The sequence below is a fragment of the Montipora foliosa genome, chromosome 3, assembly GCF_036669935.1.
Source record: "Montipora foliosa isolate CH-2021 chromosome 3, ASM3666993v2, whole genome shotgun sequence".
Lineage (NCBI taxonomy): Eukaryota > Metazoa > Cnidaria > Anthozoa > Scleractinia > Acroporidae > Montipora > Montipora foliosa.
This window is the reverse complement of record NC_090871.1, coordinates 58,616,921-58,641,300: the sequence shown is the minus strand read 5'-3', so window position 1 is coordinate 58,641,300 and position 24,380 is coordinate 58,616,921. Positions and strand designations below refer to the sequence as shown.

Here is a 24,380-nt window from a genome sequence, read left to right as displayed (position 1 = left end):
AAAGGATCCTTAAAGTGATCTTGAAAGGATCTTTGTTATGATTCTGGAAAGATCCTATGAGGATCCTTCAAGGATCTTAAAAGGATCCTTATAGTAATCTTGAAAGGAACTTTATTAGGATCCTTGAAAGATCCTATGAGGATCCTTCACGGATCTTAAAAGGAACCTTAAGGTGATCTTGAAAGGATCTCTGTTAGGATCCTTGAAAGATCCTATGAGGATCAATTACATGTAAAAAGAAACCTTTTATTCTGATGTAATCCATTGATTGTCGGAAATATCAGTAACAGATTACCTTGTTTGATGAACTCGTAATAGCTGCAGGCCGGGCCAGAAGCAATATGAAACAGTATACTCTCGAAATATCAAAGAATTCGTGTCAGCACGTAATCCTTTAAAAAAAGACCAGGGCTAAAATACAGAATTCAGGGCCACATCTAGAGACTCTAGTGACGAATCGGCTCTATCAGTATCTTTTCACATTCCTTTAAGGGTTAATTCGATGAGTCTGCTACATTGTATGACTTTTGCTCACTTTTTCTTTAAAGTACAGATGAATCTGAGGGTTGTAATCCTCCGCCATCTTGGATAACACGCGAGAGATGAGACTGGAAACTAGTGAGCCGTTTCCCTTTTGGACAGCAGTCACCAACGATGGCTCCTCTTACAGTTCGGCGGTTTTATTTTGAATCAACGAGCATAAATCTTGATTCATGATTGTTTTACCCTTTAGATACCGGTTCAAGACGAGGAAATGCGTACAGCAATCCAAGTACAAAGGTAGGCGCTAATTATAAGCAGATATTATTTGAGTTGATGACTTATTGTCCAAAAAGACGATAGACTAATTCGGCTAACTCAACCAATTCAAATCTCTCGGGGTTAAGATTCTTTGTGTGTTGAATGTGCATGACAATGAAGCATTCACATTTAAAATGATATGGAAATACTGGAACAAAACGTTTTATTCCGAAAAGATTTTAATTGCGTACAACATTGAGTTAGCCGAAATTCGAACTTTTCAAACTTCAAGTCCCAAAATAATTTGACATGTACAGGCAAGGATTATAATTCGGCTTACTTGCTATAATCCTGTAATAAATAGGTGAATCTTTGATGAGATTACTTAATAAGGTTTACATCAAAAGAGTGGTTCTTGCAAAATTAATTAGAATGGTGATTGGCAACAAATCCCTTTGCTTCTCTGTAAATGCTACATGTACATGTGTCTGAGGTTCATAGCAATTTTCAAAGGTTAGGTGATGCACATTTATTTCCACTTCCACGGCATGACTTGCGAGTACATGTGGAATTCATGATAATCAATATGAGTAATTTGCCCTTATGGTTTTGTTTTTATTTCAGGATGTGTAACTGCAAAATATTCAGAAAAAGTTCTAAAAAAGCAGCCTCAACCGACAATAGCACCAAATACTGAGTGAAGAAAAAAATAGTAATGAAAAGATAGATAAAATGAAATAAATACAAATGTGTTTGGTAAAATCAAAGGTTATTGTTGTAGTACATGTACTTGTACTTGTAATGTTTCTCTTTTGCTGTTTTTCTAGGCTACAATTTAAGGTTTTTGTCTTATTTTTAAGAAACATTTTCTCGATAAAAATGGTTGTTTGTGAAAATATTTTGAATATTCCCAGCCATATCTTTGAAATTTAATAAATGAGTATTTGATAAAAACTGTACGAGTATCTATATTTTAACTCTATTGTTTCTATGACTATTAATATTTCCAAATGGTCTGGATAGCACAAGTGTTACTAATCTTTTAAAAAATACAACCACACTTTTGAATTTTCGGAACATGTTTCGATGTTTCAAACATCATCTTCAGCCATAGTGAGTATAACATTAAAATGTTTACAAGATAAATCGTATATATATATATTTAGTATAAATACACAGGTGATTATACAAAATCGCGTGCTCTCATTGGCTCGCTATCTCGAATTATCAGCCAATAATCACCTCAACGGACAAAATGGCTGCCATTAGTCATTTTGCCACTACGTGAAGATGATTTCGCGTTGAAAGGTTTTTTTTTTCTCTTTTTTGAAATAATCACCAGTGTATTTATACTAAAACAATTATTCGCCTCAGGCTCAGTGATTATCGGTGAATATTCACTGATAATCACTTCGCCTTCGGTGAATAATTGTTAAATATAACTATCAATACAATGATTCTTTGTAGATTAAATGTTCGTTACAAGGATTCAAACGACCCAACAATATTATAGAGAACACAACTGACATAATGGTAAAAGTTTAAAAGTGTAATGCTAAACTGACACGATCAACTTGTTTGTTGAGTTCGGGTTTCAACCGCTCAATATGGAAGCTAGCTCTCCTTGGTTTTGAGTTGATAGAAAGAAGTAGCATTATCAATAATTTTGAAGCAAGAAACATCACAATTATCATGACAATTTTTAGAAAAACTAAGATGCTTGAAAATATGAGAATTTTTATCCCGGAAAAGGTGCTCATTTACACATGTGTAGAAATGCCTGTTGGAGAGCTTCCATATTGAGCGGTTGAAACCCGAACTCAACAAACAAGTTGATCGTGTCAGTTTAGCATTACACTTTTAAACTTTTACCGTTATGTCAGTTGTGTTCTCTATAATATTGTTCATTCATTTGAATTTTACCTCCTTGTAACCAACATTTAACAGGGCTCGAAATTGCGACCAATACAGTCGTATTTGCGACTAAATTTTTCCCTTTGCGACTAAAATATCTGGAGAGGTCGCAAATTTGCGACTTGTTGTCACCTTCGCTGTTTCGAAACAAAAGGGTTAGCAGTTGCCACTTTGCTGCTACTTTTGCTAAAATAAATAAAATGACAAAGTTACTTTGTTTCTCGCTGTGACTTTTCTCTGAAGATAGCGTAATTGTAGAGTAATTTAGCTGCGATGTTACGTGCACTGCTCCATTTCTTCGATCATTCGCCATTTTCAGCAGTTTCTTTACACACAAGTATTGCAGGCTCATATTTTTTTGCTAAACCGCTGACAACACAATGCAGCGCGGCGATTTTGCGACTAAAATTTGCGAAATTGCGACTAAATTTTCGTATCTTATCGCAAAATGCGACTGGATTTTTTTGTTAATTTCGAGCCCTGTTTAATCTACAAAGAATCATTGTATTGATAGTTATATTTAAATACGAATTATCTTGTAAAAATTTTAATGTTACACTCACTATGGCTGAAGATGATGTTTGAAACATCGAAACGTGTTCTGAAAATTCAAAAGTGTGGTTGTATTTTTTAAGAGATTATTAATATACATTCAAGTCACATTATAGGTAATTTTAAGAAATTGGTTTACTGTATGCAGCTAAACGTTTAATTAATGGATAACCATGTGACCAAATAACTCCAAAAGCTACTATGATTGTCAGTTGAATAAGATGTGAGCAAAGTTGTCACAGAGTTTCAATGTTAAAACAACGTTGTCAAAGGCAACTTGATCCACATCAGGTCTGTGAAAAACAATAGTCAATGCATCATTTGTTCAGGTTTGTTAGATTTTTATTGTATTCTTCCCATCCCTTTAACCGAGGAGTTAGTGCACATTTTTGAATAACGAGGCAGGGTGATAGGGGTTCGCCTTACCAAACTTCACTTGCATCTTACTCAAGTGAGAATCGTAGTGTGTGGCTGTTTTTCATTCACTTCAATAAATAATGCTAGCAAATAAAGTCGGATATTGACTTCCCATGATTCATCATTGTTATTTTACTTCAATCATACTTAGCATCATAACATAAATAGTTTACAGACAAATGAAGCATTTTATGTATTGAAGTTTCTCTTCTACAGAAAGAAAGCTCCTTTTTCCAGGTGTTTAAATAAAAGAATTTTGTACATCAAACTGCACTACAATAAGTGCAATTCAGGGTGAAAAGGTGGACAATAAAATTAATAATCTTGGCTAAGTTCATGTAAAGTCCCAAATGATATTTAAACATAAACATCCTCAAGGATCTTGCACATTATCTTGGCAAGGGTTTTTGAAGATCCTCAAGGATCTTGCACCAGATCTTTGAAGATCCCCAAGGATCTTTGGCTGGTTCCTTCAACATCCTCAAGGATCTTTGATGATCTTCAAAGATCTTGGTCAGGATCTTTAAAAATCCTTGAGGATCTTGCACAGGATCTTTGAAGATCCTCAAAGGTCTCGGACAGGATCTTCGATGATCCTCAAGGATCTTGGACAGGATCTTCGAAGATCCTCAAGGATCCTTGAAGATCTTGGCAAGGATCTTTGAGGATCTTGGCAAGAAAAGCTAAGATCTTTAAGGATCTTCAAGGATCCTAGGTAGGATCCTTGAGGATTCGAGAAAAGATCCTTAGAAAGATCCTCAAAAAGATCTTTGAGGAGTCTTTAAGGATCTTTAAAGATCCTTCAAAGATTTTCACCAGGGCTATGCACAAGCAGAAAACTAGCTCATTTTCATAGTCTACATGTATGTGTGTGAAAAATTTGACCAGTGGCGGTACATAATTATTTGAAAGAAGCAATGCAACAATATTGTGCAGTCCAACCATAAACCACTTAAAGAAAACCATCAACAACCATGAGGTCAATTGGATATCTCACTCATTTTCAGGCATACCTTCTAAATTTTCAAGCTTTTCCTTTGTATTCTCATCATCTATCTTCCACTCTTTCAGCAACTTTTGATAGTGCTCCTCAACACCAGGATCCATGCACTCAGTCTTCAAGCAGCTGATCGCACTGGAATAAGTTGCTCCAGATCCAAGGGCAAGTAGGGCATTACTTATATCCTGCCATAACATATTGAATGTTGCATCATCAACAGAAGCTTGGCTTGCATGAGCATAAACTTGGTTTCTGTAATACTTGATCCTTGCTATGTTTGCCTCACGACTGTTATCACCAGGGAGAGGAAGCTTGTCCCAACTTCCAGTACTGGCAGGAGGAGTGAGACTGCATATATTTCTCAGCAGGACCATCAGAAGTGTAATGTCAAAGCTGGCTGATGATGCAGATGAAGGATGAGTTGGGTACAGCTTTCCCCATTGTGTAGGATTCAAAATTCGTTTCTTTCTCAGAGACTGCAATGCAGGGTGAGCTAATGACAAAATCTTGGGAAGAGTAGCTGGAGGGTGTATTGTGTCAAAGGTGTCTTTCAGGGCCCGGGTTCCCACATCCACTAGAAGCCAGCACAGACGGGCATAGTTGGTCGTCTCCTTTGACGAGGCAAATGGAGCTGGAGCTGGAGCTGGAACAGATGCCATATCCCAAACTGTTGAGTACTGTACACATAAACATAGAAAACATGAGTGTGGTTAATTAGAGATCAAAAATCTGTAGCAAGGGCATTTGGAAAGCGTAGCACCCACTGGGTGCAAATACATGTAGGAGGGAATGGAGCATCTTCAAATAGAAGAAAAGCATTGTAAGAAATAGACCAATTTCGATATATTAAAATTCATTCCTGAACAAAAGACATCATCACGAGGCTCTGGGGAATAAATATCAGGATTTGTATGAGTTTATTCCCCAGAGCCTCGAGATGATGCCTTTTGTTTTCCAATGAATTTTAATATATCGAAATTGGTCTATTAGTGTACCTCTTGAATCCATAATTAGTATTAAATTGCACATGATACTGCTACTGTTAAAAATACATTGTATATACTGTACCGTGCAAATGTAAGTTGACAGTCTCAACTCGAAACTCTGATAAAATGAAAAGGTTGGTTGTCCGAAAAAAAAAACAACGGGCAATGCAGCCAAAAAAAAAAAAAGTGATTACATAAGCAGCACCAGACTCTCTCGACGGCTTTCTGTTGTCAGTGTCTGCAGATAGTAATTTGAAGTTAACAATTTTCAATTTGCCAAAGTTGAGCATTTTTCCATGTTTTGAATATATGTGGGCCCAGCAGCTTTTACAAAAAATTGTCAGATAGGAAAATAATCACATGTAGCTTACGATGGAGATTGAAGACTCCCTTTAATTTTGAAAATGCTAAAACTTAAACCCAGAATTCCACAAAAGAAATACCAGGCACACACTTGGATCTACACTGTACATGTAAGGCCCACACAAGCTCCAACACCATGTGATTCAATTTCCCAATGGACCACAAGGCATTTATCAGGGCAACCAAATTTACTGGTTAAGTTGCCCAGCTTTTGAAATACATGTAGGGACAACCTCATTTTTTCATTTTTTTTATTTCGAACACTGAATGAGAGTCTCTACTTTTCTCATTTGAAGAGGTAGCTTATTCCATTTCTGGCATGCAGTCACACTGAATGTTCTTCCACCTTCTGTTTTTCATTTCACACAAGGACAGGCTACATTGTGTGTTAAATTTACACCGTACCATATCTAGTCTGCCATGAATGCGTGTAACTGGTAAATATTAATAACCTTGTAAGATAACTGTGCATGTCACCTTGCAAAAGCTTCTATGTGATAAAACACTTGGCTACAGTACAATAGCTTAGTGTTCTCAAAGAAAGGAAGCCATTAACTTAAAATTGTTAAATAACTGAACAGAGGGTGCATAACTATCAGCACCAACGATGATTCTTGCTGCTCTCGTTTGTAGCTTTAAAACACCATCTACTGTAGATAATGTTTATCACAGTTTGGTCAGATAACACTTAAATAATACATCACTGGTCTAATAATAACATTGTAAAAGAGAACTCTACATGTGTGCTTCATTTCCTGGCAATGTCCAATCTTTTTTAAAATTCCACTGTGCTGGGATAGTTTCCTACATAACTTATCAACATGGGATTGAAAGGTTAGTTCCCCATCAATTTCCAGACCTAAGAGCTTTGCACAGAAATAGTCATATCATTAGGGATTCTGTTGGAGAGACCCTTGTCACAGATGGTAAAAACTTTAGTTTTCTTCTCATTAAGTGGAAGCTTGTTGGCTGTGGCCAAATGGACCATTTCAGAAACTGTTGCATTTAAGGAAATTTGCAGACGATTTATATCCATCCAAATGACGGAACAACTTAATGTTCATCAGTGTTAGCAGAAGTAACATGAAGAACACTGAAGCCAATGAAATTTAATTATTAGCATCTGAGGGAATACAGTCCTTATGGTCCACTATCCCGGTGCAGCTCAGTTTGTTCTCCAACAGTTGTGGGCACTTGAGCGTCAAGCACAGGTCTTTCGGAAGGTGTTTTCTTGCAATCGAGTCAACAAACTACCGCCTGAGGTCACTCACAAAACGGCTATTGCATTGATCTACATCTAGATCTACATTTATTAATTGACAACGCTTTCGCATCAAGCCAATAATGGTGGGCCTACATGTAAGTGTTGTAATTGACTGTGGGTTGAAATGAAAATTCAATCTTTGTCAATTGATTCTGATGTGAAGTTTTGACCATGGGATCATTTTATCTCGGCATATTTGGCACAGTTTGGTGGGCTCCCAAGAATGGAGTGCGCAGCCTTGGAAGTTTATAATATGGTGGACAATCGAGAAATTGAAAATTAAATAGCTCAAATTGTATTGGATCTCCAAAATAAACAAACGGGAAGCAAACTACTCACAATGGCAATAAAGTAAGGCTTTTTAAATGAGAATTTTTTCATATAATTATCTTCTTAAGCCTTTTATCGTGTTTCCCAAACAAATCCTTATATTTTTTGGGCCATGTTGGCTTCCCTCACACTGCCTGGGGTACATGTGGTTATTCGACGAACAATTTGTCTGCCATACGTAAAACCTACTCTTAAATTGCAACGTGTGGAAAAAGGGGATGACAATGAAGAAGAAGAAGAAGAAGAAGAACCGATTTCGGTCAGACGCAAATACCTTTGACTACAGCACTACTTTTTCTTTCGGTCTCACTTCCTTGTTACTGTAAAAATACGATTATCATTACACAGTACTGCTCTATGTAAGAAGAGCGGCCTACTCTCGTTTTTTTCCAAATCCTACCATGCTTTATGCTTGAATAATACTCCAAATTATAATAGGTTAAAAATAAACACTAAACTGAACATCATCAAAGTTCTTTCCCAATGTAAATCATCGATTCAAGCGACTTTTACAACGCGATCGAGCTTCTGTTTACGCTTAATTCTTGTGCAACAAAATGGTCTGTCTTACCTTTTCGACAACTCTCATTCCCTCAGGATTATTCGGTGTAACTTTTGCCTGATACAGTGCTTTTCGGTTCCCTAGGAGACAAAGGTCCTGATGAGACGATAATCTTCTAAAAGCGAACATAAAGATGCAAGCACTTCATTGTACGTCCGTGTATTACGAGACCTTGTAAAGTCCCGCGAATCTCACTCACCTCATTCACTGAATGAACGATGGGTTTATCTTGATAAACGGACAATACGAAATGTATTCATAATTTTCAATTTGAAGGCTGCTTTCCAAATTTTGAAATACCTGACAAATAGGACGTTTTCAACCAACCCCAACCTCGTTCCCAGGGTCTCTCATCTTAAGGCGTTAAGATGAGAGACCCTGGGAACGAGGTTGAACCAACCCCTGTTTTCTTCCACCAACATGGCGGCGATGACGTCAGGTGGAAACCGCCCATTACCGACTAAGTACTTCTTGTAACACTGCGTATATTATCCCGACTTAACTCAGTCGAGCCTCCCGTAAGCGGATACCCTCGGGACCAAGGGTAAGTGTCCGCTTATGGGAGGTTGAAAAAAAAAAGTGCAATCGAGGGCATATAATACACCACAACAAGTCTGTTACATTTAAAGCTCTTTATTAAGAAAACCCGTAATTGTGTTTCAAGGTGTAGACAGGCCAAACACGACTCTTATTGAGTGGTCAAGATAAGCCTTTCAAAGACCTCAGAGCTTTGCTGTAACAAGTACATCTTTCAAAGAGCCCCCTTTTCTATATGAAACTAGCTAGGGGAGGGTTTTTAAAGAATTCTGTTAGTAAGGGCTGGTTTTGTAAAAGATGCCATTTGTTAATTAGAATATGTTTGAGATTGGGTTATGAAAGTTCCTGAAGCGTGCGTTTAATGCGTTTAACTCAGCAAAGCTTCTTATTACGGGAAAGCGAATAAACCGTCAGAGGAGCAGGATATGGAACGCATAGAATTGCCTTGCGAGTTTAAATTTCAAGGAAACAAATTTTCGTACAACTACCTGCAACAAAACTTTAAAAACGAAAACTTTGATTTCCTGTAATAAAAAAAAAAAGCTAATTGTCCTTTTTTTTTTTGTCCATTAACTTGTGCAGGGAGAAGAGATCGCTCAAACTATACCAGAATGAGCACAATTCAGTCAAGGAAACTGGACAAACGGCCAAAAAAACCATGTAACACTGACCTGAAATCTCCATGAAAAGCTTGCTCCATTACCCACCTACCTTTCTGAGCACTAATTCTAAGGTGATCAAAGGTTTCTCAGAAACTCTTTCTTATCAAAATAAAGCCTACAAAAATTAGACTAGAAAAGCGAAAAGAGAGGGAAGGAGAGAAAGCGAAAAGTGAAAGTCGAAAGTGTTGTGCTACTTTTAAACCCAAAAACTATGTCGGAATTTTGCTTTCTGCGCATGCCAAACTTTGCAAGCGCTTATTTTGCACCTGGCTGAAAAAGGCCGCGGAGCATACAACCGGCAAATGGGTTTGTAGGGAGGTTTAGCTCTTAATTAAACAGCACGACAGTGACCAAAAAACCCCTCAACTAGCTTCAAAACGTGTTTCTCGGCCAAATCTCTAGTAGCCAAAGGGTTAATACGTATTTTACGAATGCGCATGCGTTCTGTACTAACTCTGCTTACCACATGAACAAGAACAAGGAAACAAGTTCAGAACTATAGACTATCCTTAGTTTTGATTCCATTAATAGAGAAGCTACCGTAGTCAAGGGGTTAATCACGTATGGCTCAGGGACCGATTAATCTCTCCCTCTTTGGATCGAAAGTAGCACGGGGGACCCCAAACAGAGTTTTTGCAATTTTTTTTTTTCTCAAAACCTTTGATTACTCTCTGGCAAAATACGTCCAGCTTTATCCGCGGTCCTATCTTGTGACGCCATCACTTTTAACGGTCAGGAACAGCTTTGTCCACTAACTTGTGCAGGGAGAAGAAATCGCTCAAACTATACCAGAATGAGCACAATTCAGTCAAGGAAACTGGAAAAACAGCCAAAAAAACCATGTAACACTGATCTGAAATATCCATGAAAAGCTTGCTCCATTACCCACGTACCTACCTTTCTCAGCACTAATTCTAAGGTGATCAAAGGTTTCTCAGAAACTCTTCCTTACCAAAATAAAGCCCAGCAAGTTGAAGAAAAAATGAGGCAAAGGAAAGCGAAAAGAGAGGGAAGGAGAGAAAGCGAAAAGTGAAAGTCGAAAGTGTTGTGCTACTTTTAAACCCAAAAACTATGTCGGATTTTTGTTTTCTGCGCATGCCGATTTTTGCAAGCGCTTATTTTGCACATGGCTGGCAAGGCCGCGGAGCATGCAACCGGCAAATGGGTTTGTAGGGAGGTTTAGCTCTTAATTAAACACCACGACATTGACCAAAAAACCCCTCAACTAGCTTCAAAACGTGTTTCTCGGCCAAATCTCTAGTAGCCAAAGGGTTAATACGTATTTTTCGAATGCGCATGCGTTCTGTACTAACTCTGCTTACCACATGAACAAGAACAAGGAAACAAATTCAGAACTATAGACTATCCTTAGTTTTTATTGCATTAATAGAGGAGCTACCGTAGTCAAGGGGTTAATCACGTATGGCTCAGTAACCGATTAATTTCTCCCTCTTTGGATTGAAAGAAGCACGGGGGACCCCAAACAGAGTTTTTGCAATTTTTTTTTTTCTCAAACCCTTTGATTACTCTCTGGCAAAATACGTCCAGCTTTATCCGCGGTCCTATCTTGTGACGCCATCACTTTTAACGGTCAGGAACAGCTTTGTCCACTAACTTGTGCAGGGAGAAGAGATCGCTCAAACTATACCAGAATGAGCACAATTCAGTCAAGGAAACTGGAAAAACACCCAAAAAAACCATGTAACACTGATCTGAAATATCCATGAAAAGCTTGCTCCATTACCCACGTACCTACCTTTCTCAGCACTAATTCTAAGGTGATCAAAGGTTTCTCAGAAACTCTTCCTTACCAAAATAAAGCCCAGCAAGTTGAAGAAAAAATGAGGCAAAGGAAAGCGAAAAGAGAGGGAAGGAGAGAAAGCGAAAAGTGAAAGTCGAAAGTGTTGTGCTACTTTTAAACCCAAAAACTATGTCGGATTTTTGTTTTCTGCGCATGCCGATTTTTGCAAGCGCTTATTTTGCACATGGCTGGCAAGGCCGCGGAGCATGCAACCCGCAAATGGGTTTGTAGGGAGGTTTAGCTCTTAATTAAACACCACGACATTGACCAAAAAACCCCTCAACTAGCTTCAAAACGTGTTTCTCGGCCAAATCTCTAGTAGCCAAAGGGTTAATACGTATTTTTCGAATGCGCATGCGTTCTGTACTAACTCTGCTTACCACATGAACAAGAACAAGGAAACAAATTCAGAACTATAGACTATCCTTAGTTTTTATTGCATTAATAGAGGAGCTACCGTAGTCAAGGGGTTAATCACGTATGGCTCAGGGACCGATTAATCTCTCCCTCTTTGGATCGAAAGTAGCACGGGGGACCCCAAACAGAGTTTTTGCAATTTTTTTTTTCTCAAACCCTTTGATTACTCTCTGGCAAAATACGTCCAGCTTTATCCGCGGTCCTATCTTGTGACGCCATCACTTTTAACGGTCAGGAACAGCTTTGTCCACTAACTTGTGCAGGGAGAAGAGATCGCTCAAACTATACCAGAATGAGCACAATTCAGTCAAGGAAACTGGAGAAACGGCCAAAAAAACCATGTAACACTGACCTGAAATCTCCAAGAAAAGCTTGCTCCAGTACCCACCTACCTTTCTCAGCACTAATTCTAAGGTGATCAAAGGTTTCTCAGAAACTCTTCCTTACCAAAATAAAGCCCAGCAAGTTGAAGAAAAAATGAGGCAAAGGAAAGCGAAAAGAGAGGGAAGGAGAGAAAGCGAAAAGTGAAAGTCGAAAGTGTTGTGCTACTTTTAAACCCAAAAACTATGTCGGATTTTTGATTCTGCGCATGCCGAACTTTGCAAGCGCTTATTTTGCACCTGGCTGGCAAGGCCGCGGAGCATGCAACCGGCAAATGGGTTTGTAGGGAGGTTTAGCTCTTAATTAAACACCACGACATTGACCAAAAAACCCCTCAACTAGCTTCAAAACGTGTTTCTCGGCCAAATCTCTAGTAGCCAAAGGGTTAATACGTATTTTTCGAATGCGCATGCGTTCTGTACTAACTCTGCTTACCACATGAACAAGAACAAGGAAACAAATTCAGAACTATAGACTATTTTTAGTTTTTATTGCATTAATAGAGGAGCTACCGTAGTCAAGGGGTTAATCACGTATGGCTCAGTAACCGATTAATTTCTCCCTCTTTGGATTGAAAGAAGCACGGGGGACCCCAAACAGAGTTTTTGCAATTTTTTTTTTTCTCAAACCCTTTGATTACTCTCTGGCAAAATACGTCCAGCTTTATCCGCGGTCCTATCTTGTGACGCCATCACTTTTAACGGTCAGGAACAGCTTTGTCCACTAACTTGTGCAGGGAGAAGAGATCGCTCAAACTATACCAGAATGAGCACAATTCAGTCAAGGAAACTGGAAAAACAGCCAAAAAAACCATGTAATACTGATCTGAAATATCCATGAAAAGCTTGCTCCATTACCCACGTACCTACCTTTCTCAGCACTAATTCTAAGGTGATCAAAGGTTTCTCAGAAACTCTTCCTTACCAAAATAAAGCCCAGCAAGTTGAAGAAAAAATGAGGCAAAGGAAAGCGAAAAGAGAGGGAAGGAGAGAAAGCGAAAAGTGAAAGTCGAAAGTGTTTTGCTACTTTTAAACCCAAAAACTATGTCGGATTTTTGTTTTCTGCGCATGCCGATTTTTGCAAGCGCTTATTTTGCACATGGCTGGCATGGCCGCGGAGCATGCAACCGGCAAATGGGTTTGTAGGGAGGTTTAGCTCTTAATTAAACACCACGACATTGACCAAAAAACCCCTCAACTAGCTTCAAAACGTGTTTCTCGGCCAAATCTCTAGTAGCCAAAGGGTTAATACGTATTTTTCGAATGCGCATGCGTTCTGTACTAACTCTGCTTACCACATGAACAAGAACAAGGAAACAAATTCAGAACTATAGACTATCCTTAGTTTCTATTGCATTAATAGAGGAGCTACCGTAGTCAAGGGGTTAATCACGTATGGCTCAGTAACCGATTAATTTCTCCCTCTTTGGATTGAAAGAAGCACGGGGGACCCCAAACAGAGTTTTTGCAATTTTTTTTTTTCTCAAACCCTTTGATTACTCTCTGGCAAAATACGTCCAGCTTTATCCGCGGTCCTATCTTGTGACGCCATCACTTTTAACGGTCAGGAACAGCTTTGTCCACTAACTTGTGCAGGGAGAAGAGATCGCTCAAACTATACCAGAATGAGCATAATTCAGTCAAGGAAACTGGAAAAACAGCCAAAAAAACCATGTAACACTGATCTGAAATATCCATGAAAAGCTTGCTCCATTACCCACGTACCTACCTTTCTCAGCACTAATTCTAAGGTGATCAAAGGTTTCTCAGAAACTCTTCCTTACCAAAATAAAGCCCAGCAAGTTGAAGAAAAAATGAGGCAAAGGAAAGCGAAAAGAGAGGGAAGGAGAGAAAGCGAAAAGTGAAAGTCGAAAGTGTTGTGCTACTTTTAAACCCAAAAACTATGTCGGATTTTTGTTTTCTGCGCATGCCGATTTTTGCAAGCGCTTATTTTGCACATGGCTGGCAAGGCCGCGGAGCATGCAACCGGCAAATGGGTTTGTAGGGAGGTTTAGCTCTTAATTAAACACCACGACATTGACCAAAAAACCCCTCAACTAGCTTCAAAACGTGTTTCTCGGCCAAATCTCTAGTAGCCAAAGGGTTAATACGTATTTTTCGAATGCGCATGCGTTCTGTACTAACTCTGCTTACCACATGAACAAGAACAAGGAAACAAATTCAGAACTATAGACTATCCTTAGTTTTTATTGCATTAATAGAGGAGCTACCGTAGTCAAGGGGTTAATCACGTATGGCTCAGTAACCGATTAATTTCTCCCTCTTTGGATTGAAAGAAGCACGGGGGACCCCAAACAGAGTTTTTGCAATTTTTTTTTTTCTCAAACCCTTTGATTACTCTCTGGCAAAATACGTCCAGCTTTATCCGCGGTCCTATCTTGTGACGCCATCACTTTTAACGGTCAGGAACAGCTTTGTCCACTAACTTGTGCAGGGAGAAGAGATCGCTCAAACTATACCAGAATGAGCACAATTCAGTCAAGGAAACTGGAAAAACACCCAAAAAAACCATGTAACACTGATCTGAAATATCCATGAAAAGCTTGCTCCATTACCCACGTACCTACCTTTCTCAGCACTAATTCTAAGGTGATCAAAGGTTTCTCAGAAACTCTTCCTTACCAAAATAAAGCCCAGCAAGTTGAAGAAAAAATGAGGCAAAGGAAAGCGAAAAGAGAGGGAAGGAGAGAAAGCGAAAAGTGAAAGTCGAAAGTGTTGTGCTACTTTTAAACCCAAAAACTATGTCGGATTTTTGTTTTCTGCGCATGCCGATTTTTGCAAGCGCTTATTTTGCACATGGCTGGCAAGGCCGCGGAGCATGCAACCCGCAAATGGGTTTGTAGGGAGGTTTAGCTCTTAATTAAACACCACGACATTGACCAAAAAACCCCTCAACTAGCTTCAAAACGTGTTTCTCGGCCAAATCTCTAGTAGCCAAAGGGTTAATACGTATTTTTCGAATGCGCATGCGTTCTGTACTAACTCTGCTTACCACATGAACAAGAACAAGGAAACAAATTCAGAACTATAGACTATCCTTAGTTTTTATTGCATTAATAGAGGAGCTACCGTAGTCAAGGGGTTAATCACGTATGGCTCAGTAACCGATTAATTTCTCCCTCTTTGGATTGAAAGAAGCACGGGGGACCCCAAAAAGAGTTTTTGCAATTTTTTTTTTTCTCAAACCCTTTGATTACTCTCTGGCAAAATACGTCCAGCTTTATCCGCGGTCCTATCTTGTGACGCCATCACTTTTAACGGTCAGGAACAGCTTTGTCCACTAACTTGTGCAGGGAGAAGAGATCGCTCAAACTATACCAGAATGAGCACAATTCAGTCAAGGAAACTGGAAAAACAGCCAAAAAAACCATGTAACACTGATCTGAAATATCCATGAAAAGCTTGCTCCATTACCCACGTACCTACCTTTCTCAGCACTAATTCTAAGGTGATCAAAGGTTTCTCAGAAACTCTTCCTTACCAAAATAAAGCCCAGCAAGTTGAAGAAAAAATGAGGCAAAGGAAAGCGAAAAGAGAGGGAAGGAGAGAAAGCGAAAAGTGAAAGTCGAAAGTGTTGTGCTACTTTTAAACCCAAAAACTATGTCGGATTTTTGTTTTCTGCGCATGCCGATTTTTGCAAGCGCTTATTTTGCACATGGCTGGCAAGGCCGCGGAGCATGCAACCCGCAAATGGGTTTGTAGGGAGGTTTAGCTCTTAATTAAACACCAAGACATTGACCAAAAAACCCCTCAACTAGCTTCAAAACGTGTTTCTCGGCCAAATCTCTAGTAGCCAAAGGGTTAATACGTATTTTTCGAATGCGCATGCGTTCTGTACTAACTCTGCTTACCACATGAACAAGAACAAGGAAACAAATTCAGAACTATAGACTATCCTTAGTTTTTATTGCATTAATAGAGGAGCTACCGTAGTCAAGGGGTTAATCACGTATGGCTCAGTAACCGATTAATTTCTCCCTCTTTGGATTGAAAGAAGCACGGGGGACCCCAAACAGAGTTTTTGCAATTTTTTTTTTTCTCAAACCCTTTGATTACTCTCTGGCAAAATACGTCCAGCTTTATCCGCGGTCCTATCTTGTGACGCCATCACTTTTAACGGTCAGGAACAGCTTTGTCCACTAACTTGTGCAGGGAGAAGAGATCGCTCAAACTATACCAGAATGAGCACAATTCAGTCAAGGAAACTGGAGAAACGGCCAAAAAAACCATGTAACACTGACCTGAAATCTCCATGAAAAGCTTGCTCCAGTACCCACCTACCTTTCTCAGCACTAATTCTAAGGTGATCAAAGGTTTCTCAGAAACTCTTCCTTACCAAAATAAAGCCCAGCAAGTTGAAGAAAAAATGAGGCAAAGGAAAGCGAAAAGAGAGGGAAGGAGAGAAAGGGAAAAGTGAAAGTCGAAAGTGTTGTGCTACTTTTAAACCCAAAAACTATGTCGGATTTTTGATTCTGCGCATGCCGAACTTTGCAAGCGCTTATTTTGCACCTGGCTGGCAAGGCCGCGGAGCATGCAACCGGCAAATGGGTTTGTAGGGAGGTTTAGCTCTTAATTAAACACCACGACATTGACCAAAAAACCCCTCAACTAGCTTCAAAACGTGTTTCTCGGCCAAATCTCTAGTAGCCAAAGGGTTAATACGTATTTTTCGAATGCGCATGCGTTCTGTACTAACTCTGCTTACCACATGAACAAGAACAAGCAAACAAATTCAGAAATATAGACTATCCTTAGTTTTTATTGCATTAATAGAGGAGCTACCGTAGTCAAGGGGTTAATCACGTATGGCTCAGTAACCGATTAATTTCTCCCTCTTTGGATTGAAAGAAGCACGGGGGACCCCAAACAGAGTTTTTGCAATTTTTTTTTTTCTCAAACCCTTTGATTACTCTCTGGCAAAATACGTCCAGCTTTATCCGCGGTCCTATCTTGTGACGCCATCACTTTTAACGGTCAGGAACAGCTTTGTCCACTAACTTGTGCAGGGAGAAGAGATCGCTCAAACTATACCAGAATGAGCACAATTCAGTCAAGGAAACTGGAAAAACAGCCAAAAAAACCATGTAATACTGATCTGAAATATCCATGAAAAGCTTGCTCCATTACCCACGTACCTACCTTTCTCAGCACTAATTCTAAGGTGATCAAAGGTTTCTCAGAAACTCTTCCTTACCAAAATAAAGCCCAGCAAGTTGAAGAAAAAATGAGGCAAAGGAAAGCGAAAAGAGAGGGAAGGAGAGAAAGCGAAAAGTGAAAGTCGAAAGTGTTGTGCTACTTTTAAACCCAAAAACTATGTCGGATTTTTGATTCTGCGCATGCCGAACTTTGCAAGCGCTTATTTTGCACCTGGCTGGCAAGGCCGCGGAGCATGCAACCGGCAAACGGGTTTGTAGGGAGGTTTAGCTCTTAATCAAACACCACGACATTGACCAAAAAACCCCTCAACTAGCTTCAAAACGTGTTTCTCGGCCAAATCTCTAGTAGCCAAAGGGTTAATACGTATTTTTCGAATGCGCATGCGTTCTGTACTAACTCTGCTTACCACATGAACAAGAACAAGGAAACAAATTCAGAACTATAGACTATCCTTAGTTTTTATTGCATTAATAGAGGAGCTACCGTAGTCAAGGGGTTAATCACGTATGGCTCAGGGACCGATTAATCTCTCCTACTTTGGATCGAAAGTAGCACGGGGGACCCCAAACAGAGTTTTTGCAATTTTTTTTTTTCCTCAAACCCTTTGATTACTCTCTGGCAAAATACGTCCAGCTTTATCCGCGGTCCTATCTTGTGACGCCATCACTTTTAACGGTCAGGAACAGCTTTGTCCACTAACTTGTGCAGGGAGAAGAGATCGCTCAAACTATACCAGAATGAGCACAATTCAGTCAAGGAAACTGGAGGAACGGCCAAAAAAACCATGTAACACTGACCTGAAATCTCCATGAAAAGCTTGCTCCATTACCCACGTACCTACCTTTCTCAGCACTAATTCTAAGGTGATCAAAGGTTTCTCAGAAACTCTTCCTTACCAAAATAAAGCCCAGCAAGTTGAAGAAAAAATGAGGCAAAGGAAAGCGAAAAGAGAGGGAAGGAGAGAAAGCGAAAAGTGAAAGTCGAAAGTGTTGTGCTACTTTTAAACCCAAAAACTATGTCGGATTTTTGATTATGCGCATGCCGAACTTTGCAAGCGCTTATTTTGCACCTGGCTGGCAAGGCCGCGGAGCATGCAACCGGCAAATGGGTTTGTAGGGAGGTTTAGCTCTTAATTAAACACCACGACATTGACCAAAAAACCCCTCAACTAGCTTCAAAACGTGTTTCTCGGCCAAATCTCTAGTAGCCAAAGGGTTAATACGTATTTTTCGAATGCGCATGCGTTCTGTACTAACTCTGCTTACCACATGAACAGGAACAAGGAAACAAATTCAGAACTATAGACTATCCTTAGTTTTTATTGCATTAATAGAGGAGCTACCGTAGTCAAGGGGTTAATCACGTATGGCTCAGTAACCGATTAATTTCTCCCTCTTTGGATTGAAAGAAGCACGGGGGACCCCAAACAGAGTTTTTGCAATTTTTTTTTTTCTCAAACCCTTTGATTACTCTCTGGCAAAATACGTCCAGCTTTATCCGCGGTCCTATCTTGTGACGCCATCACTTTTAACGGTCAGGAACAGCTTTGTCCACTAACTTGTGCAGGGAGAAGAGATCGCTCAAACTATACCAGAATGAGCACAATTCAGTCAAGGAAACTGGAAAAACAGCCAAAAAAACCATGTAACACTGATCTGAAATATCCATGAAAAGCTTGCTCCATTACCCACGTACCTACCTTTCTCAGCACTAATTCTAAGGTGATCAAAGGTTTCTCAGAAACTCTTCCTTACCAAAATAAAGCCCAGCAAGTTGAAGAAAAAATGAGGCAAAGGAAAGCGAAAAGAGAGGGAAGGAGAGAAAGCGAAAAGTGAAAGTCGAAAGTGTTGTGCTACTTTTAAACCCAAAAACTATGTCGGATTTTTGTTTTCTGCGCATGCCGATTTTTGCAAGCGCTTATTTTGCACATGGCTGGCAAGGCCGCGGAGCATGCAACCGGCAAATGGGTTTGTAGGGAGGTTTAGCTCTTAATTAAACACCACGACATTGACCAAAAAACCCCTCAACTAGCTTCAAAACGTGTTTCTCGGCCAAATCTCTAGTAGCCAAAGGGTTAATACGTATTTTTCGAATGCGCATGCGTTCTGTACTAACTCTGCTTACCACATGAACAAGAACGAGGAAACAAATTCAGAACTATAGACTATCCTTAGTTTTTATTGCATTAATAGAGGAGCTACAGTAGTCAAGGGGTTAATCACGTATGGCTCAGTAACCGATTAATTTCTCCCTCTTTGGATTGAAAGAAGCACGGGGGACCCCAAACAGAGTTTTTGCAATTTTTTTTTTTCTCAAACCCTTTGATTACTCTCTGGCAAAATACGTCCAGCTTTATCCGCGGTCCTATCTTGTGACGCCATCACTTTTAACGGTCAGGAACAGCTTTGTCCACTAACTTGTGCAGGGAGAAGAGATCGCTCAAACTATACCAGAATGAGCACAATTCAGTCAAGGAAACTGGAGAAACGGCCAAAAAAACCATGTAACACTGATCTGAAATATCCATGAAAAGGTTGCTCCATTACCCACGTACCTACCTTTCTCAGCACTAATTCTAAGGTGATCAAAGGTTTCTCAGAAACTCTTCCTTACCAAAATAAAGCCCAGCAAGTTGAAGAAAAAATGAGGCAAAGGAAAGCGAAAAGAGAGGGAAGGAGAGAAAGCGAAAAGTGAAAGTCGAAAGTGTTGTGCTACTTTTAAACCCAAAAACTATGTCGGATTTTTGTTTTCTGCGCATGCCGATTTTTGCAAGCGCTTATTTTGCACCTGGCTGGCAAGGCCGCGGAGCATGCAACCGGCAAATGGGTTTGTAGGGAGGTTTAGCTCTTAATTAAACACCACGACATTGACCAAAAAACCCCTCAACTAGCTTCAAAACGTGTTTCTCGGCCAAATCTCTAGTAGCCAAAGGGTTAATACGTATTTTTCGAATGCGCATGCGTTCTGTACTAACTCTGCTTACCACATGAACAAGAACAAGGAAACAAATTCAGAACTATAGACTATCCTTAGTTTTTATTGCATTAATAGAGGAGCTACCGTAGTCAAGGGGTTAATCACGTATGGCTCAGTAACCGATTAATTTCTCCCTCTTTGGATTGAAAGAAGCACGGGGGACCCCAAACAGAGTTTTTGCAATTTTTTTTTTTCTCAAACCCTTTGATTACTCTCTGGCAAAATACGTCCAGCTTTATCCGCGGTCCTATCTTGTGACGCCATCACTTTTAACGGTCAGGAACAGCTTTGTCCACTAACTTGTGCAGGGAGAAGAGATCGCTCAAACTATACCAGAATGAGCACAATTCAGTCAAGGAAACTGGAAAAACACCCAAAAAAACCATGTAACACTGATCTGAAATATCCATGAAAAGCTTGCTCCATTACCCACGTACCTACCTTTCTCAGCACTAATTCTAAGGTGATCAAAGGTTTCTCAGAAACTCTTCCTTACCAAAATAAAGCCCAGCAAGTTGAAGAAAAAATGAGGCAAAGGAAAGCGAAAAGAGAGGGAAGGAGAGAAAGCGAAAAGTGAAAGTCGAAAGTGTTGTGCTACTTTTAAACCCAAAAACTATGTCGGATTTTTGTTTTCTGCGCATGCCGATTTTTGCAAGCGCTTATTTTGCACATGGCTGGCAAGGCCGCGGAGCATGCAACCGGCAAATGGGTTTGTAGGGAGGTTTAGCTCTTAATTAAACACCACGACATTGACCAAAAAACCCCTCAACTAGCTTCAAAACGTGTTTCTCGGCCAAATCTCTAGTAGCCAAAGGGTTAATACGTATTTTTCGAATGCGCATGCGTTCTGTACTAACTCTGCTTACCACATGAACAAGAACAAGGAAACAAATTCAGAACTATAGACTATCCTTAGTTTTTATTGCATTAATAGAGGAGCTACCGTAGTCAAGGGGTTAATCACGTATGGCTCAGTAACCGATTAATTTCTCCCTCTTTGGATTGAAAGAAGCACGGGGGACCCCAAACAGAGTTTTTGCAATTTTTTTTTTTCTCAAACCCTTTGATTACTCTCTGGCAAAATACGTCCAGCTTTATCCGCGGTCCTATCTTGTGACGCCATCACTTTTAACGGTCAGGAACAGCTTTGTCCACTAACTTGTGCAGGGAGAAGAGATCGCTCAAACTATACCAGAATGAGCACAATTCAGTCAAGGAAACTGGAAAAACAGCCAAAAAAACCATGTAACACTGATCTGAAATATCCATGAAAAGCTTGCTCCATTACCCACGTACCTACCTTTCTCAGCACTAATTCTAAGGTGATCAAAGGTTTCTCAGAAACTCTTCCTTACCAAAATAAAGCCCAGCAAGTTGAAGAAAAAATGAGGCAAAGGAAAGCGAAAAGAGAGGGAAGGAGAGAAAGCGAAAAGTGAAAGTCGAAAGTGTTGTGCTACTTTTAAACCCAAAAACTATGTCGGATTTTTGTTTTCTGCGCATGCCGATTTTTGCAAGCGCTTATTTTGCACATGGCTGGCAAGGCCGCGGAGCATGCAACCGGCAAATGGGTTTGTAGGGAGGTTTAGCTCTTAATTAAACACCACGACATTGACCAAAAAACCCCTCAACTAGCTTCAAAACGTGTTTCTCGGCCAAATCTCTAGTAGCCAAAGGGTTAATACGTATTTTTCGAATGCGCATGCGTTCTGTACTAACTCTGCTTACCACATGAACAAGAACAAGGAAACAAATTCAGAACTATAGACTATCCTTAGTTTTTATTGCATTAATAGAGGAGCTACCGTAGTCAAGGGGTTAATCACGTATGGCTCAGTAACCGATTAATTTCTCCCTCTTTGGATTGAAAGAAGCACGGGGGACCCCAAACAGAGTTTTTGCAATTTTTTTTTTTCTCAAACCCTTTGATTACTCTCTGGCAAAATACGTCCAGCTTTATCCGCGGTCCTATCTTGTGACGCCATCACTTTTAACGGTCAGGAACAGCTTTGTCCACTAACTTGTGCAGGGAGAAGAGATCGCTCAAACTATACCAGAATGAGCACAATTCAGTCAAGGAAACTGGAAAAACAGCCAAAAAAACCATGTAACACTGATCTGAAATATCCATGAAAAGCTTGCTCCATTACCCACGTACCTACCTTTCTCAGCACTAATTCTAAGGTGATCAAAGGTTTCTCAGAAACTCTTCCTTACCAAAATAAAGCCCAGCAAGTTGAAGAAAAAATGAGGCAAAGGAAAGCGAAAAGAGAGGGAAGGAGAGAAAGCGAAAAGTGAAAGTCGAAAGTGTTGTGCTACTTTTAAACCCAAAAACTATGTCGGATTTTTGTTTTCTGCGCATGCCGATTTTTGCAAGCGCTTATTTTGCACATGGCTGGCAAGGCCGCGGAGCATGCAACCGGCAAATGGGTTTGTAGGGAGGTTTAGCTCTTAATTAAACACCACGACATTGACCAAAAAACCCCTCAACTAGCTTCAAAACGTGTTTCTCGGCCAAATCTCTAGTAGCCAAAGGGTTAATACGTATTTTTCGAATGCGCATGCGTTCTGTACTAACTCTGCTTACCACATGAACAAGAACAAGGAAACAAATTCAGAACTATAGACTATCCTTAGTTTTTATTGCATTAATAGAGGAGCTACCGTAGTCAAGGGGTTAATCACGTATGGCTCAGTAACCGATTAATTTCTCCCTCTTTGGATTGAAAGAAGCACGGGGGACCCCAAACAGAGTTTTTGCAATTTTTTTTTTTCTCAAACCCTTTGATTACTCTCTGGCAAAATACGTCCAGCTTTATCCGCGGTCCTATCTTGTGACGCCATCACTTTTAACGGTCAGGAACAGCTTTGTCCACTAACTTGTGCAGGGAGAAGAGATCGCTCAAACTATACCAGAATGAGCACAATTCAGTCAAGGAAACTGGAAAAACAGCCAAAAAAACCATGTAACACTGATCTGAAATATCCATGAAAAGCTTGCTCCATTACCCACGTACCTACCTTTCTCAGCACTAATTCTAAGGTGATCAAAGGTTTCTCAGAAACTCTTCCTTACCAAAATAAAGCCCAGCAAGTTGAAGAAAAAATGAGGCAAAGGAAAGCGAAAAGAGAGGGAAGGAGAGAAAGCGAAAAGTGAAAGTCGAAAGTGTTGTGCTACTTTTAAACCCAAAAACTATGTCGGATTTTTGTTTTCTGCGCATGCCGATTTTTGCAAGCGCTTATTTTGCACATGGCTGGCAAGGCCGCGGAGCATGCAACCGGCAAATGGGTTTGTAGGGAGGTTTAGCTCTTAATTAAACACCACGACATTGACCAAAAAACCCCTCAACTAGCTTCAAAACGTGTTTCTCGGCCAAATCTCTAGTAGCCAAAGGGTTAATACGTATTTTTCGAATGCGCATGCGTTCTGTACTAACTCTGCTTACCACATGAACAAGAACAAGGAAACAAATTCAGAACTATAGACTATCCTTAGTTTTTATTGCATTAATAGAGGAGCTACCGTAGTCAAGGGGTTAATCACGTATGGCTCAGTAACCGATTAATTTCTCCCTCTTTGGATTGAAAGAAGCACGGGGGACCCCAAACAGAGTTTTTGCAATTTTTTTTTTTCTCAAACCCTTTGATTACTCTCTGGCAAAATACGTCCAGCTTTATCCGCGGTCCTATCTTGTGACGCCATCACTTTTAACGGTCAGGAACAGCTTTGTCCACTAACTTGTGCAGGGAGAAGAGATCGCTCAAACTATACCAGAATGAGCACAATTCAGTCAAGGAAACAGGAAAACAACCCAAAAAACCATGTAACACTGATCTGAAATATCCATGAAAAGCTTGCTCCATTACCCACGTACCTACCTTTCTCAGCACTAATTCTAAGGTGATCAAAGGTTTCTCAGAAACTCTTCCTTACCAAAATAAAGCCCAGCAAGTTGAAGAAAAAATGAGGCAAAGGAAAGCGAAAAGAGAGGGAAGGAGAGAAAGCGAAAAGTGAAAGTCGAAAGTGTTGTGCTACTTTTAAACCCAAAAACTATGTCGGATTTTTGTTTTCTGCGCATGCCGATTTTTGCAAGCGCTTATTTTGCACATGGCTGGCAAGGCCGCGGAGCATGCAACCGGCAAATGGGTTTGTAGGGAGGTTTAGCTCTTAATTAAACACCACGACATTGACCAAAAAACCCCTCAACTAGCTTCAAAACGTGTTTCTCGGCCAAATCTCTAGTAGCCAAAGGGTTAATACGTATTTTTCGAATGCGCATGCGTTCTGTACTAACTCTGCTTA

General features: G+C 40.0%; 1 protein-coding gene across 4 annotated transcripts in view; it reads right to left on the bottom strand.

The window, feature by feature from the left end:
* LOC137997800 (protein NLRC3-like) overlaps nucleotides 1-8,466 on the bottom strand; it is a 35,681-nt gene extending 27,215 nt beyond the window's left edge. For 2 of the 4 annotated variants that reach the window (XM_068844048.1, XM_068844051.1), the window contains exons 1-3: nucleotides 8,329-8,452; nucleotides 8,139-8,244; nucleotides 4,638-5,301 (exon numbers count right to left, since the gene is read on the bottom strand). In XM_068844048.1, coding sequence (XP_068700149.1) covers nucleotides 4,638-5,301; nucleotides 8,139-8,244; nucleotides 8,329-8,333 — 775 coding nt within the window. In that variant the 5' untranslated portion in view covers nucleotides 8,334-8,452. Of the gene's footprint in view, nucleotides 1-4,637; nucleotides 5,302-8,138; nucleotides 8,245-8,328 lie in introns of all 4 variants that reach the window. The other 2 variants (XM_068844050.1, XM_068844049.1) reach the window with 2 other exon arrangements.
* Between the last annotated feature and the right edge of the window lie 15,914 nt (nucleotides 8,467-24,380).